Source organism: Sinocyclocheilus rhinocerous, unplaced genomic scaffold, assembly GCF_001515625.1.
Source record: "Sinocyclocheilus rhinocerous isolate Xijiao unplaced genomic scaffold, SAMN03320098_v1.1 scaffold650, whole genome shotgun sequence".
In the NCBI taxonomy this organism is placed as follows: domain Eukaryota; kingdom Metazoa; phylum Chordata; class Actinopteri; order Cypriniformes; family Cyprinidae; genus Sinocyclocheilus; species Sinocyclocheilus rhinocerous.
In genome coordinates, this window is record NW_015638019.1 from 672,774 (window position 1) to 689,339 (window position 16,566).

General features: G+C 37.7%; 2 protein-coding genes across 7 annotated transcripts in view; both read left to right on the top strand.

Moving 5' to 3' along the window:
- The window catches only part of LOC107749363 (F-box only protein 11-like), a 20,137-nt gene extending 14,908 nt beyond the window's left edge, over nucleotides 1-5,229 (top strand). For 5 of the 6 annotated variants that reach the window (XM_016564487.1, XM_016564488.1, XM_016564491.1 and 2 more), the window contains 6 exons: nucleotides 1,510-1,653; nucleotides 1,938-2,048; nucleotides 2,490-2,597; nucleotides 2,690-2,798; nucleotides 2,892-2,990; nucleotides 4,467-5,227. In XM_016564487.1, the coding sequence (XP_016419973.1) occupies nucleotides 1,510-1,653; nucleotides 1,938-2,048; nucleotides 2,490-2,597; nucleotides 2,690-2,798; nucleotides 2,892-2,990; nucleotides 4,467-4,596 (701 nt within the window). In that variant the 3' untranslated portion in view covers nucleotides 4,597-5,227. Of the gene's footprint in view, nucleotides 1-1,509; nucleotides 1,654-1,937; nucleotides 2,049-2,489; nucleotides 2,598-2,689; nucleotides 2,799-2,891; nucleotides 2,991-4,466 lie in introns of all 6 variants that reach the window. The other variant, XM_016564492.1, reaches the window with a different exon arrangement.
- Nucleotides 5,230-9,394: 4,165 nt separating this feature from the next.
- LOC107749364 (forkhead box protein N2-like) overlaps nucleotides 9,395-16,566 on the top strand; it is a 28,570-nt gene continuing 21,398 nt past the window's right edge. Inside the window, exon 1 of the mRNA XM_016564493.1 lies at nucleotides 9,395-9,695. Coding sequence (XP_016419979.1) covers nucleotides 9,686-9,695 — 10 coding nt within the window. The 5' untranslated portion in view covers nucleotides 9,395-9,685. The remainder of the gene's footprint in view (nucleotides 9,696-16,566) is intronic.

Here is a 16,566-nt window from a genome sequence, read left to right on the forward strand (position 1 = left end):
TGGTCGCTGAGGGAATACTTCAACTTAGTGCTGTGCTCTCTAGGTGCTGATCCACCATCTGGTTTGAATATGTACTGGATCCGGGTGACTGCAGTGACCGTCTGATCTGGATACAGACTGGATCTGGTGGCAGCGGTGACCTCGGAATAAGAGAGAAACAGACTAATATTAGCGTAGATGCCATTCTTCTAACGATGTAGCGAGTACATCGGGTGTTATGGGAAGTGTTCCCGGTTCCGGTTGACCTAATTAATGCAGCCTAAAAATCCTTTAACGGATTTGAATATTAGAAATGTGTTTGTGTGTTATGTGTAAGCCAGGTTAAAGAGATGGGTGTTTAATCTAGATTTAAACTGACAGAGTGTGTCTGCCTCCCGAACAATGTTAGGTAGGTTATTCCAGAGTTTGGGTGCTAAAAAGGAGAAGGATCTGCTGCCCGCAGTTGATTTTGATATTCTAGGTATTGTCAAATTGCCAAAGTTTTGAGAACGCAGTGGACGTGGAGGACTATAATGCAATAAGGGCTCGTTCAAATACTGAGGTGCTAAACCATTCAGGGCTTTATAAGTAATAAGCAAGATTTTAAAATCTATACGATGTTTAATAGGGAGCCAGTGCAGTGTTGACAGAACCGGGCTAATATGGTCATACTTCCTGGTTCTAGTAAGAACTCTAGCTGCTGCATTTTGGACCAGCGGGAGTTTGTTTATTAAGCGTGCAGAACAACCACCTCACAGATACCATTTTTCTCTAAGAAGGAATATAATTCTCAGTAAAATCATGTAACATGACTTTTACAAAATGGGACGTGCTTGAGTTATAAAAGTTGATTAGGTTTATTAATGTTTTTAAAAGCATGAAAGAGAAATTGCGCTGTTCCTCAGTAGGCTTGCGCTCAGAGACGGAACAGAACACGGACATGTGAAGTCATCTTTTCGCTGAACTTGTGCGCCTAAACGGTCAAATACATGCAAAAATTGTGTCAAAATGTGGCGCTTAGTGATTATTCACATAAACCCTCGTTGGTTATGTAATGAATGTAAACAGATGAGAATGAAAATGCGTGTGTAACAGTTAATTGGATGCGTGCGGTCTATTAATGTGACAGTGGCTATATTCCTGCTGCCGACTGTGTGCTTAATATCAATCAAACAACAAAAGACAAAGACAAAATCATTCACTGCTATTTACAGAAGGTCTTTTGTAGCATTAATAAGAAACAAAGGAAGTTTCATTCTTACAGTTAAGACTATGCTGTTTTATTTTACATTTGATTATTCATTCAATTTCTATAGGCTATTAACTGAATGCTTTAAACTTGCATAAATTTTTGTTTGTTTGTTATATGGCCCACTAATAATCGTGTTAAATAATCGTGATTATGATTTTTGTCATAGTCGAGCAGCCCTACCATAAACAGTCAGATCTCAGATGTTATATAGGTCTGCCTAGTTTCTGTTTCTGTTTTCTCGTGTTTGTGTTTAACATCATTTGGTGGTCTATTCTTAGGGCTGGGTTTCATCGAGGACAATGAGATCTTTGATAATGCCATGGCGGGGGTGTGGATTAAGACGGACAGCAACCCCACGCTGCGCAGGAATAAAATCCATGATGGACGGGATGGGGGTATTTGCATATTCAACGGCGGGAGGGGTAAGAACAGATTTGGAAGATTTCTCACTGCTCATAGGCACAGCACAGGAAATGCAACGCCAGTTGAGGGTGACATAAAGTAGAAAAATATAATCAGACCAGATTCCCAGACACGGATCAAGGGTTGTCTTGAGCTAAATCAGTGATTAATCTCCCAATTAAAACCCTTGTGGTTAAAACTAAGGTTTATCTGTGTCAAAAAGCTGGTCAAATAATATGATGGATGTACCATGTCTAATCTTTATGATGGAAACTAATAGCAGTGTCTTTATATGCATGTTCAGGGTTGTTGGAAGAGAATGATATCTTCAGGAATGCACAGGCTGGTGTTCTCATCAGCACAAACAGCCACCCGGTGCTGCGGAAGAACCGGATATTTGATGGTTTTGCTGCAGGTCAGTAGAAGGTTTAGGTCAGAAGTGCGTACATGCTGTCACTGTGGTGGTCTTAAAGGAATAGTTCATCCAGAAATGAAAATTTGCTGAAAATTAACTCACCCTCAGGCCATCCAAGATGTAGATGAGTTTGTTTCTTAATCGGAATAGATTTCAGAGAAATTTAGAATTTGGATGCATTGGTAATGTAATGCTAAATTTTTCAAAGTCTGTTCCGATGAAGAAACAAATTCATCTACATCTTGGATGGCCTGAGGGTGAGTCGATTTTCAGCAAATTGTCATTTTTTGGTGAACAGTTCCTATACTATATAATGGTTCTTTTGTTATCTTAATGGTAAATTGTAAAATAATAAAAATGTAAATGTGTCATCATGATTGTGTAGTCTGTGGCGTTTTTCTATTTAATCGTCTAAGTAACACCCTTTCACCCCCACTTTAGGCATTGAAATCACAAACCATGCCACAGCGACTCTGGAAGGCAATCAAATATTCAACAACAGATTTGGAGGCTTATTTCTAGCCTCTGGTGTCAACGTTACAATGAAAGGTAAACATTAACATTGAAACTCCTAGCCGACTTTCTCACTTTACCTCAATATTATGTATTTGTTAATGTAAATGTTTTTCATAACTTTGTAGATAACAAAATCATGAACAATCAGGATGCCATAGAAAAGGCGGTGAGCAGAGGTCAGTGCCTGTACAAGATTTCCAGTTACACCAGCTACCCCATGCACGATTTCTACAGGTAATTTAGAAGGCAGGCAACTTGAAGCCGTCTGCTTTGAAAACCAACAGAATTGGTTGTAGTATTTTACCATCTTCCATTCTCTTGTATAAGGTGTCACACCTGTAACACAACAGACCGGAATGCAATTTGTGTGAATTGTATTAAGAAGTGCCACCAAGGGCATGATGTGGAGTTTATACGGCATGATAGGTCAGTGCAAAACCTTCTTGTATACAGTGCAACATGTATACATCACTGTTCAAATGTTTGGGGTTGGTAAGATTTTTGAAAGAATTCTCTTAGGCTCACCAAGGCTGTATAAGTTTGATCATAAAAACAGTAATATTGTGGAATATTACAATATAGAATAATCGTTTTCTTTAATATATTTTAGCTGAAAGCTGAATTTTCAGAAGCCATTACCTCATCAGTGTCACATAGTCCTAAAGAAATCATTCTGATATGCTAATTTGATGTTTAAGAAACATTTATTTATTTATTTATTTATTTTAATCAATGTTGAAAACTATGGAAACCCATTTCCGCCACAGGATAAAAAAGTTAATTGTGAATTTTCACCACTTTTTTTTTTTTACTCACAATTCCGAGTTTACATCACACAATTATGATTTTTTTTTTCTTCTGAATTCTGAGTTTACATCTTGCAATTCTGTTTTTTGTTTCTACCACGGATGTAAAAATAAAAGAAGTTGTGAGAAAAAAGTCAGAATTATGAGAAAACAAGACCAAACTGCGAGAAAGTCACAGTTACCATTTATTTATTTATTTATTTATTTAATTTGATTGTAAACCAGTTTTTAGCAGAAACAAGCTTCCATAGAAAACCGTTGTGCTGCTTAATGTTTTTCAATTCAAAACTGATAAATTTTTCTCGGGTTTCTTCGATATAAGTTATAAAAATAGCATTTATTTAAAATAGAACTTAACTATTTTTCTTTTTTTTTTCTAAGGGGCCGTTTACACGACAACGTTTTCAGCCAAAAACGGGAAACTTTTTATGCGTTTTGCCTGTTCGTTTACACAACGATGGCGTTTTGGGGGCTGAAAACGCATATTTTTGAAAATGGGTTTCAAAGTGCAAGTTTTTGAAAACGCCACCATTGTTGCTTCCGTGTAAACACCCAAAACGGGAATCTTTGAAAAGGATGACGTCATGCGCGTGCATAGTACGTGTTAGGTATGTAGACATGCGCAGTACGTGTCGATTTTAAAGGCAAGCGCGAACAAACATACACAACAATGGCGGAGTACATGGTACTGTTGTTGCTGTTTAAGAGTTTGCTAACGCTTCTTCAGCAAAGTGTGGATTTACTTCACCAATATTACAACCAACAGCGGAGACGCATCATATACAACATATAATCGTCACTTTCCTACAGGTACTGTTTACTAACAAGGTGACAGCACCAACTACTGGCCTGGCATACATAATAGTGTTTTTGGCCGTTTTCGCGGATGTGTGTAAATGTGAATTGTTTTGAAAACGTTGTCGTGTATACGTGAAACTTTTTAAAAACGCAAGGGAAAAACTTTTCCGTTTTTGACTACGTCGTTGTCGTGTAAACGTAGCCTAAGTTTTTATACTGTACTGTCATTTTTTCTGTAGGATTTAGTGGATGCATAGATTAATCTGCTCTAATCCCTTTTCTAATCTGTCCTATCCAGGTTTTTTTGTGACTGTGGCGCGGGTACATTGTCCAATCCTTGCACATTGGCTGGAGAGCCGACCCATGATACGGACACTCTGTATGACTCTGCACCTCCCATAGAATCCAACACATTACAGCACAACTGAGATCCAGCTCAAGCTCCATCACAGCACCCTGGCCTTTATCATACCTGCCTACAAATCCAGAGCGCCTGCCATTTCTGGGCCAGAGAGACCTGGTGTGCAAAGTGTGTGGATAACTAAAACTGTCAGACTTTGAGTTAATCATTTTAAGAGAAACTATCCTTGGAAAGGTGAAATGCAGAACTCCAAAGCCGCGTAAAGCTGCCTCAGTACTGGGTGCAGACTCTCTTGTAAATTGCTAACTGAGAAGATGTTTTGATGCAAGGAGTTCTCTTCACTTCTGGTTGGTAGCGTGATGGATGATTTGGAAGAGTGAAATATTGTGAAGCAATATGTTGACTCAGGATTCTGGAGATTATGGAGGTGGGTGCCACAGTGGTGTTGAGTTTGGGAGTGGAGTAGACTTTCTTGGGTCCTTCCAATCGCAGAGTCCGACGCTGTGCGCCCTGCCCTGTGCAACTTCAGTGCTATGTGGAGATTCAAGACGAGTTCTGCTGCAGTTTTTGTACAGATCTGACCGTGACCCGAGCCACTAGGAGCTACAGATTGCGGTTTCTCGTATTAGAGGCAGAGCCATTCCATTATGGCTTCCGGCAACTGTTTTTTGACAGCAGATGTGCTGAAATGTATGTATGATATAAAAAAAATTAACAAAAAAAAACAAAAAACAATGTGATTAGCACTTGCTTTTTTTTAATATGTTAATATGTGTTTCTGATCTACAAATATGATTTTAATGCTTTCTCATGTAGTTTTGTATTTTCAGGCAAAAAAAATCTTACTGTATTTGAATGTCTTTTATTTTATTATATATTATTATTGTTATTAATAATTTTGTTAGCACACACATTAGGCTTGCTGTAATCATACTCCTGTCTCAGCATATAAGTTCTTTCTGTGAAAGAGGAATAACAAAGAAAAGATCAGAAAACGAACACTAAAATTGTCCTCAAGCATTTTTTTTTTTATGAGGTGACTTTTAAGTTAACTTCTTTTTATGTGAACTATTGAAGTGTGGAATTTACGGTTGTGCAGGTTCAGAAATGTTTGCATCACCTTTGTTGCTGCCATAATCAGAAAAAAGGGTTATTTTTGCCTGTTGTATTTATCTTTCTCATTTTTAAGTTCCCTTTCTAAATATTTGGAGCTTTAATCTCCAAGTGGGTTGAAGTGTAAAACAAGGGCCCAAAGAATTCTGAAACATGTTTGACCATTAATCTTATACAGAATGTAAAGAAAAGAGTTCTATTAAAAACAACCCCAGAGCATTTTCATTCAGTTAATTTTTTGTCCATGTGATCATAGCATCCTGAAAATGCCTCTTGACTTTTCAAATCATTTTTATTGCATTCTTTTGGGCCCATGGCCTGACTTATGTATGATAGGGATTTTGAAAAGCCTTGCTGGAGTTGGTTATATCGGAGGCCTCTGGCCTCTTTAAAGCTGAGACAAGTATCTCTACAGCCCCATTGTCTTTTTGCCCCTCAAACTCCATCTATGTGTAATGTGGTGACTGTGGCTTCTCATGCAGCCTGAATTTTTTGCATGTGTACCATAACATCTAGACTTAATATATTGTGAAGTCTTCAATAACCATTATGTAGATGCTAGTATGAATTTAAAAAGGGTTTAATTTCCTAGAAAAGAACAGAAACTGGTCATTTTTAAGAAAATAAACTTTATTAGATCAACACTGCTTGTGCTTGATTTTGTTGATTCCTAACAGTACGTTTGACATGTAAAGAGGAAGTTTGCTGTTTTAATCACATGCTTTATAGGTTGCACTACTTTCTGATAAAACTGTAGCCTGAAAACCCCTAACAGCTGTCACTACAGTTCAACAGAATAGTATACGGTCTTCAAGAGCTTGTTAAACATGACTCGATTACAGTTATTATAAGACAAAACCACCCTGATTGCGGGTGTCGCCTTCCTGTAATACTCTAATGCATATACTCCACTTGTGCAAATAACGTAAGTAAGTGCTGTAGGAGACTTTTACAGTGGTGTGTTTTATCTAGTCTGATAAGAATAAGTCATTATTGACTGAATTCATAAACCTTTTGCTCTCCCAATTTCTGGGTAAATATGCGCCACCTATCGGCAAAAAACCTAAACAAGATTTCAGAGCTAGACATCTGCTAAACCGCATTGATCTTCAGATATTTTGTGGCATGTTTATGCACTCATGTTTCAAGTATTTTATTCTTTGTTCTGCCAAGTTTTTGTTTTATTTGAGATAATACATCACCCATAACTCTTCAAAGGTTGTTTGTGGCCTAAATGTATTAGATCGATTTGTTTTTATACTGTAGGCTTCAATGAAACAAACTCTCTTGCTTTGAGATTGTACTCCTCAAAAAACCTGTTACATGCAAGGATACAGTTTTGAGAGAGTACTTGTATAGTATTCCACACTTTTGTTTGGGTCATTGTAATCTAAAGGTTTGTGTTAATAACAAATTAACTGCTTTCGTCTAATACTATCACAAACACAAAAAATTGTGCATGCATTAATCAAAGAAACTAAAAACTGAAATGAATGAAAAGCATTTCTGAACATTCAGAAACATGACTGGTAGGTAGTTCAGACTTTTAAGGCCAAATAAATGGAAGTGTGTAGTGTTTACACATACTTACAGCCTTGAACTGCTTATCTAGGGAAATGAGTGGAATTGGATTGTATATTAAACTGAATGGCCTTTTTTAAGACAGAAAAAAACTTTTCACCTAATGAGGACCCACATCTACATTTTAAAAAATAATGTGATATGAGAGAAATCAGATACAGATAAATTCCTATAGCCATTTGAGATTAAAGCCATAACCCCCGCCATAGACACTGATAGATACATATCAGATTGGGGTTTTCAGTGGCTTCAACTTCAACTTATATTTGTCTACCCCCCAATCTTGTATGTTTGGTTACGTCCTTATCTGGGATAAACATGTGGCAAAAAGGTAACAGCACATCGACAGCATTGGACACATTACAGGCCAAAAAGCATTCCTTAAAAGCCTTACTTTTCAAAAACAGAGATGTAATTATGTGGAAAAACGTGGCACACAATGTTCGGGTGAAAAAGTTACACATTTGCACACGCAAACACATTGGAACAGATTTGGAGAAATTTAGCATCACTTCCTCATCAATGGATTCTTTGTAATGAATAAGTGAGAGTCCAAACAGCTTATTAAAAACATCACAATAATTCACACATCCACATGACTCCAGTCCATCAATTAATTAATGTCTTGTCAAGCAAAAATCTGTTAATTCTGTTAATAGTAATAAACATCCATCATTGAGGCATTTTTATTCAATTCAATATCAAAAATATCAATAATATTGCTTTCTCCAGTGAAAAAGTATAACCTCGTTTTAATCAGATGAGAAATATGCACTTATGTTATGATTAATTATGGACTGGTATTTTGGCCATCTTAATGATGGATTTGTTTCTAATAAATATGCAGCAATGCATTAACTGATGGACTGGAATCGTGTGGATTATTGTGATGTTTTTATCAGCTGTTTAAACTCTGACGGCACCCACTCACTGCAGAGGATCCATTGGCGAGCAAGTCATGTACTAATTATTACTCTAAACACTTCTCCAAATCTGTTCCAATAAAGAACCAAACTCATCTACATCTTGCATACCCTGAGGGAGAGTAATTTTCCAGCATATTTTTCATTTTTTGCTTGATTTTTTATTTATTTTTAACATTTGATAATTTCATTGGAAAATTCATGTTTTTCATGTCTGTAATAAACAGCCCAGTGTGTGGTTTCTATAAAAGCGCTTGACATAATGTTAAAACAAGAAATAAATGAATAAATACTTAAAATCAATACTTTAAAACTAAATCGTCTTGGTCATGTTTTATAGCAAAATGAACAAATAAGTTTTGCACTAATCTTAACTTAACTGAGATTCATGTTATGTCTGTGTGAGACCCTTCAGAATGAAGCATGCTGTATCTCTTCTCAACTTTGTCCTCTGCAGCCCACCTCAATGCCATAAATCAATCATGTGATTGGAAAGCAACATGCATGGACTGGTTGCATAAACAGCTCCTATAATAAGGCTACAATTAATACACTTTTACCTCTTTCTAATTGTTTAATTAAATAATGCAGGCCAGTTGACCTGCATTTAAGGTTTACAATTACCCCATTTAGATTGAAGGGTATTTACTCTTTGCTGCGGCAAAACAGCTAGATGTGATTTACCAAAATTTTATTTTAGTTGGTATTGAAAACTGTTTGCCTGTCAGAACCAATCATAATGTACAATGCACATTAGAAATAACTATTAAAACATCGCAAACTTATTTTGTTGTTATTGACTGATTATTAGTTACTTATGGCTGCATTTAGAACAGAAATTAAGCACGAAAGGGTTAAATCTTTCAGCCTGAAAGGGTTAAATAGTTAATAGTATATAAAAAGTACAATAATATGGTCGTTTAAAATCTCATTGGAGCACAGTACTTATGTAAATTGGTAAGTTTTAAGTACCTCTACTCTACTTCACATCGCGAAGTAGCTTGTGATTGGACGACGAGCCTCCAGGACTCCCCCGCTAATGACGCCACAGCATCTGACCTCTTTTCCAGCGTAAGCTGGTTGGTGGTCAAACACCGTCTAAGTTGGTAAAGCCATTAAATATGAAGCAAATTCTCAATGAGAATATGACGTCAAAATGTCTACACTGACCGGTTTAGGCTCTCCTCTAAGCGAAACCGTTTGAAATACCACCGAGTTTTTCCGTCACAAACATCTCACGAACGAACGAATAACGTGATGCAACGCGGAGCGCATGCTGAACGCAATTGCTAGGTTTGCTAAAAAGGTGCTACTGCGATGCGGCAGTTGTCAGGGGGATATCGGAGAGGAGGGGGTGTGATTGGCTGAAGTAGCCCTGTTGCCTTGGCGACGGTAGGGGGGGTACGGAAGCGTTGCCGTGCGGCGTGATCTCCGAGCTGCGTGGATGGAGGAAGCAGCTGTGCTGATCTTTTGACACAGCGCGAGCGAAAGGCTACTGCATGAAAGCACGGGAGCTTTGTCGTCGGACGCGATAGTAGAATGCACGAATGTAAGTAAACGCTTTTCGGTGCGATTTATAATTCTGTTTATTTGAAGGGAAATCTTTTATGTCAGCGCGTTTTTAATCAGATGACAAGTATAAAACGTGTCTCGTGAAAAAAAATCTAGCCAATAACAAGCCTTTGACCTCCCTAATTTGTGTTTACGTTTTTTTAAACGAATATTTTTTTAATTAAACTTTCATATTGAAATATACACACGCCTGTTTTATTTCCAGAATACATTTATGAACATTTTAGACCATGTGAGCTTGCTGGCTAACTTAGTTGAGTAAAATGCGTGCGTTTGCCGTCGAGCTGACACGAGACATTAAACCAACCACATTCCAGTCGTATTCGTACACTTTTCCTGAATGAATACTCATAACACAAAATATATCCAAGGACTTTTTCGTCGCTGTTTTATTTCGCTAGCTGTGCAGAAGCTTGCCGCGAAGCTTTGCTTTAAAGCCACGCATTAGCTTGACGCTAACTGAAGATCCTCGTTCAGCATTCTTGTGACATTTTATCTGCGGAAGTTTCAGAACGCACGACAGATATGCAGTCATCAGATCTATTTGAAATAACATTATAATTCAAACGTCAATCGTCGCGAAAGTGCCTTTGAAATCAAAACAGCATTCGAATAGAACGTTAATCGAACGCGCGATAGTCGCCTATAACAACAGAGTAATGCTAAAGGTTACAGTTGAAGGTTACAAATATGTATATTCAGTTTGTGTCGAGTAGTGAGAATCTAGGGCAATTTAGTAACACGAGATGTGAGGGTGTGGGCTGTTCTTTTCTCTTGTTTTGTTTAGCCTATTACTTGTTGTGGTTGTACATAAGCGTTCGTTGAGATCGAAAGCAGACGACTAGTAGTTTTGCTCGTGACTTGTTGATGAAATGGGATGTTCTGACGCGCAGTGCACTCATTATTTCCGGCGGTAGATAACGTCTGAGTGACATTGACACGTGGTCCGAGTGAACGCATAGCTGTGCTTGAGGAAGAGCTGGGGACGAGTACACAACTCTGAGCAGCGTGTCACATGAGCACATTATTTAGTTCTGCTGTCTACTTTTGCACTTTAGACTGTAGACTCATTCAGGTCATGTTGCGTAGGCAGTGAAAAGGGTGTCTGTGTTGTTAACAGGGTTGTCATGTAGTTGCTTTTATTTGCAGTATGACCACATTAGTTGCATCCACAGTGGACAGAATTCAGATGCATAGCTAGCTACATCTGAAAGGGCACAATTGCCTAAAGAGACTTCATTAGTACCGAATCCTGCGCTAATGTAGTGAATGGCAATAGTGTCTGTGCAGTGCTGTGTTCTCTGGAGGGCTTTTGTAGGACACAGCAAATGATCCCTTGCTTATTGCTTCTCTCCTGGCATTATAACGAGAAATCAATTAGTCTCATTATGACTCTCACAATGATAGATCTGGCTCTTGGCTGTATGCAGTTGCTGTCCCTCAAAAACTGAAGAAATGAGAAATGCAGGCAAAACATTTAAACTAATACACTCTTTCAACCAGGTTTGGGTGTTAATATATTATATATGTGTGTGTGTGTGTATGTATGTACATATATTAAAGTCTGAAATATATTTATTTTGTTTTATTTAATAAATGTATATTTTATAATTTTATTTATAGAGACATTTAAACCTGGATGAACCTTATAGACAAAACACAAATTTTATTTTATTGAATATCTTATTTCTAAAGACATCCAAACTTGGTTGAACCTTGCAGACAACACACAGTTTATTGTCATTTTGAATAATGTGTCAGCTGCGTCACACGGATATGCTGTTTCCGTTCACATCAAATCACAACAACGTAGGAAACAGATCCGGTGTGACGGATTCTCCAAATCCGTCTCCAAAATGGCACCAGGGTGATGCGGAGGAGACGAATTGTTGAGTAAAGTCGTTATTTTTTTTCTTTTGCGCACAAAAAGTATTCTCGTAGCTTCGTATAATTACGGTTGAACCCCTGATGTCACATGGATTATTTTACAGATCTCCTTGCTACATCTCTGGACTTGGGAACATTTCAGTTGCGTTGCTGTCTATGCAGGGTCAGACAGCTCTCAGATTCGATCAAAAATATCTTAATTTGTGTTCCGAAGATGAACGGAGGTCTTATGGGTTTGAAACGACATGAGGGTGAGTAATAAATTACAGAATTTTCATTTTTGGGTGAACTAACCCTTTAAGCAGCAGTCAACAACAGTTTAATCAATAGTTATAAACTGGCTTCCAGCCCAAGAAAGAAGAGTAGATTCTTCATTTTCACTGCAAGAGGGGTTTAAAAAAAACACCGTCTTGTTAGTAAAACCACAAACTTACGTTTGGCAACCCTTCCTGGTTGAGTGGCATAACATGTAAACGAACATGCAGTTGCTTTCCTCTTAAGACAACCGAGCTAAATGCTCACTTTATTTTATTTTATTTTTTTTTGTAAAACTCATCAGCTTTTCCAAACTCAATTGAAAAGCAAATTAAACTTATGTCCAAGCTTTTATGTGGCCTGTAACGACAGTGCCTTTGTTCGTTGACCCCTCCTCCTTCCATCCTCTCATTATACCTCCAGCTGCACATATTTCTCATCTGCTGTTAGCCTCTTTTTGTTCCTTGATGCCCTCAACGTTAAACCAGGAGGCGCAACTCACATCCCCAGGAGGCTATAATGCTGTGGTTGCCATGGCTACATGGTGACACCGGGGCGTGGTAATCAAATATAGGCGACTGGTTTGGATTTCAGTTGCAAATGTGCGCTTTTTTTCCTTCATTTGCCTGGACCGTGTCAGACCTCACGCCCTCCCCAACCCCCAACTCAACCTTGTGTTCTTAGACTTGGTCTGGCACACTCCTTCTCATTTAGTAACCTTCGCCTCCTTTCTGAAAGATTTAAGTCCACAGAGCAGCCGGTGGGCAGTTAGGGCCCCTCTGTCCATTGACAGTGATGCTAATGTCAGGCAGTGCCTTGATGAGGAGAGCTTGCCCCCCAGTACCATAGCCTGTGTCATTGTGATCACAATAGTCTCCATTGTGTTGGTCACTCCTGTGTGAATAAACCGGGTGTGTTTAATTGAGACTGTAGGGTGTGACAATGGCACGGGACGAAGTCCAGACATCACGCTGTGAAGATTGTGTGGCGGCTTGTATGTATGAATGCCTGTATGCCACTACCATGTAAAGCTCTAAGAAACGGAAACCCTGCTGATATCTTATTCATGTGTAGGTTCTTGTTTTTTTAAAAGCCTATATGAACATAACTTGCCAAAAGTTACAGCTATTTACAGCGCTTTTTTTCATTCTTAGGGTCTATTTATGTTTTTTCACTTTCATTACAAAAGTGATGCAGACTACAAGTTGGACCTGCAATGAGCTGATTCAGATTTTTATGATTAAGAATTCAGTTGCTTCTGTATCTGCATTGCAAGTGAATGATGCAACAAATCAGAATACTCCTCTTTCAATGAACAAGTCTGTCCACACTACAAAAAGATTCAGTTGTAATATGCGTCTACACTGAGAGCATTTGGAGCAATGCAAAATGATGAATACTGAATATATGCTCCAATTATTATCAACTAGCATACACTACCAAAAGTTTGCGGTCAGTAAGTTTTTCTTTCTTTCTTTCTTTAAAAAAATGTATACTTTTATTCATCAAGGATGCATTAAATTGATCAAAATTGACAGTAAAGACATTTATAATCCGTTTCATATAAATGCTGTTCTTTTGAACTTTCTATTCATCAAAGAATCCGGGAAAAATATTTAAAAAAATATATATTAAAAAAATTAAAATTTTAAGCAGTACAGCTGCTCTTCAACACTGACAAAAATAAGATATGTTTTTTTTTTTTAGCAACAAATCGGCATAGAATGATTTCTGAATGATCATGTGAAACTGAAGACTGGAGTAATGGCAGCTGAAAATTCAACTTGCCATTACAGGAATAAATATTTCAAAAATATATTAAAATAGAGAACAGTTATTTTAAATTGTAATAATATTGGACAGTATTGCTGTTGTTACTGTATATTTGACCAAATATGTACAGCTTTGGTGAGCATAAGATACTTTTTTTTCCAAAAACATTAAAAAGTTCTGTGCTTTTTGCTTGCAGTGCAGAATGGGTGTAAAACGTTTAATTGGCGTCGTGTTCATTGACAAATGAATTCCGAAAATTCAAGTCATGTTTCTTGTAATATTCATAAATATATGCAAATATTGTCATTGATTGGTGCATAGTGACAGAATTTAAACTGTGTTCCATTTAACAACCAAATTTTGTCATAAAAGCACCAAAATGTTGAGCCTGAATGAAAAACCAAGACAATTTAATGCCAAATTGATTTGTTTCTAAACTGCTGCATCCAATTTAAAGATGAATTAGTGGATTTGCTGACAAATTATTGTGAATGTTAAGTATACAAGTTTTGCATAAAGTTGTCAAGAAGTTAACAAATGGGAAGCATTTTTTAAATTTAGGAATGCATTTGTTCATTTGTGTTTAAATGGACTTTGACTACATTGATCAGGAAATTAAAAACATTTTTCTGAGTTGAGTTTTGAAATGTTTAACATTTAAAATGGAAGGTGATAGGAAACAAACTCAGGCATTGTACATGTGGTGTCTTTACTGCTGTGGATTATGGCTTTCAAGCTTCCAGAACCCTTGCAGTATATGAATGTGTTTAAGAAGCTTTAGCTTTGAATCTTGATTCAGAATTGTGGAGGAAACTAGCCCCGAACTAAGTAACAACAACAGGTTCTTTGTACTGTATGATTTGTTTTAAAGTTTCTTAAAGCTTATTGTGACTGGAAGTAAATCCATTAGTTTGTCAGATGTCTCCTCAACATCAAGGAGAATACCTGAATTTTGGATTATACAGAGAAAAGTAAAAAAGCAGTTAATCTCCAGCAGTTTTCTAATAGGGTTAGGTGACCTTCCAGCTGGGCTTTTAGATCAGCTCTCACTTGAGTCAGGACTGATACTTGACAGACCAATACCAAACGCTACAGGAATCAGGAAAGAAAAGCTCTCTGCTTGGGTTTCAGCAGAGAGCTCCAATTCGAATGGCTGTTTAAGCATGCTTAAACACGTAGAAGACCCCTTGATCTCCATCTCCAACTGTTTTATTACAGATGCACATGCTCTTCCCAGTGCTCTGTTCTGCAAACATCAGCAGTTCAATACTGAATAAATCCTCCTTCAAATTTTGATGGAAATTAGTTTGTGAATGGTGGGGATGAAAGAAGAAAAACAGGTCGTTCTTTATAAAATCCTTTAGATCTTTTCACTCAGTTTTTGAGGAAAATATGGTGCTTTCATAAGGGGTGCATAGGGCACTACATTTTATTTTTTCACAAATTTGGTTTTTTTTCCATTTAAATTTTTCTAGACTCAGTTTTAATGGTTATATTAAATTTTATTCATCAAAAAGCATGTCTAATTAATTGAAATCATGTAACTTACAATATTAAACAGCAATTTATTAAACGCTTAAAAATGCTGTATGTAGGATTGAACTAGGTGTTGCAGTCCAAATTCAAAATATAATATACTCCTCAGACTTGACGCACACGCAGGTTGCCAGGTTGTGACACTAACAGGAACGAGCGCACTTGACGATTAATGAAATGAAATACACTGTGTTTTCCGCCAACTGGCAACCCGGTGTGCCGAAATACAATTGGGTAAATTGGCAGTGGGCGGGTTTCACAAACCAAAATAGAGACCGACATTTTGGCCCGGAACGCACATTTTCAAAGGAGAATAACTGACTGTAGCATTGTTTTTCAGATAAACAAGTATGTTAACTTAGCATGTTTCTTAAAGGGGTCATATGATGTTGCTAAAAAGAACATTATTTTGTGTATTTGGTGTAATGAAATGTGTTTATGCGGTTTAAGGTTAAAAAAACACATTATTTTCCACATACTGTACATTATTGTTTCTCCTCTATGCCTATTTGTATTTTTACAAAGCTCATCGGTCTGAAAAAGCGAGGTGTGCTGTGATTGGCCAGCTATCCAGTGCATTATGATTGGCCGAATACCTCAAGCGTGAGACGGAAATGTTACGCCCCTCACCATACTGTTGATGCCGTGTCCGGCCGGAGCGACGAGACATAAACATTAAAACCCATTACAAACGAGGCATTTGTTGCATCCAATGGGGACATAATTACTGATTATAATGACTCATACTGTCTTTTTACGCGTTGCGTTGCATAAAACCATGTCTGCATTTGTGATCAGAGAAATGACAAACAACAAGTGCTAACATTAATCCACACTGCCCAAAACTCGCATTTGAATCATCAGTGGCAAAGAAAAACACAGCGGCCTAGCGTGAGGGGAAGCCCCGGCTTAGCGTGCACTGAGGCCAGGATAGAGTGAGCTGAGGCGGGCTGGACTCCGCTTCGTCCACGGTGAAAGTTGATGTATTTCCTCAGCGACCAGCACAGATCAGCTCTAGGCATAACGAAGCGGATATCGTCCTCTTTGGAAGACCAAACAAAGTAGTTTCGCTTTCACAACGAAGCACACAGCGTCTTCAGGACATGGCTGCAGCGTCAACAATACTACAGCGAGAATAAAAGTTACGCCTTCTTTCTTTGCGTGAACATTTGGACGGCGTTATGCAAATCTTCCCACATAGTGAGGTAGATATGTGGGGGCGTGTTAGAACGAGCCGTTTTAGGTAGGCGTGGCTGACTCTGAACTTTTATAAAGAATATCTCTTTGGTTTTGAGACTTTAGTGTTTGCAACTTTACAGATCTTCTTTATGCACCAAGAGCTTGTAACACTCCAAAGAGAAAGGAAAAAATGAAATCCCATCATATGACCCCTTTAA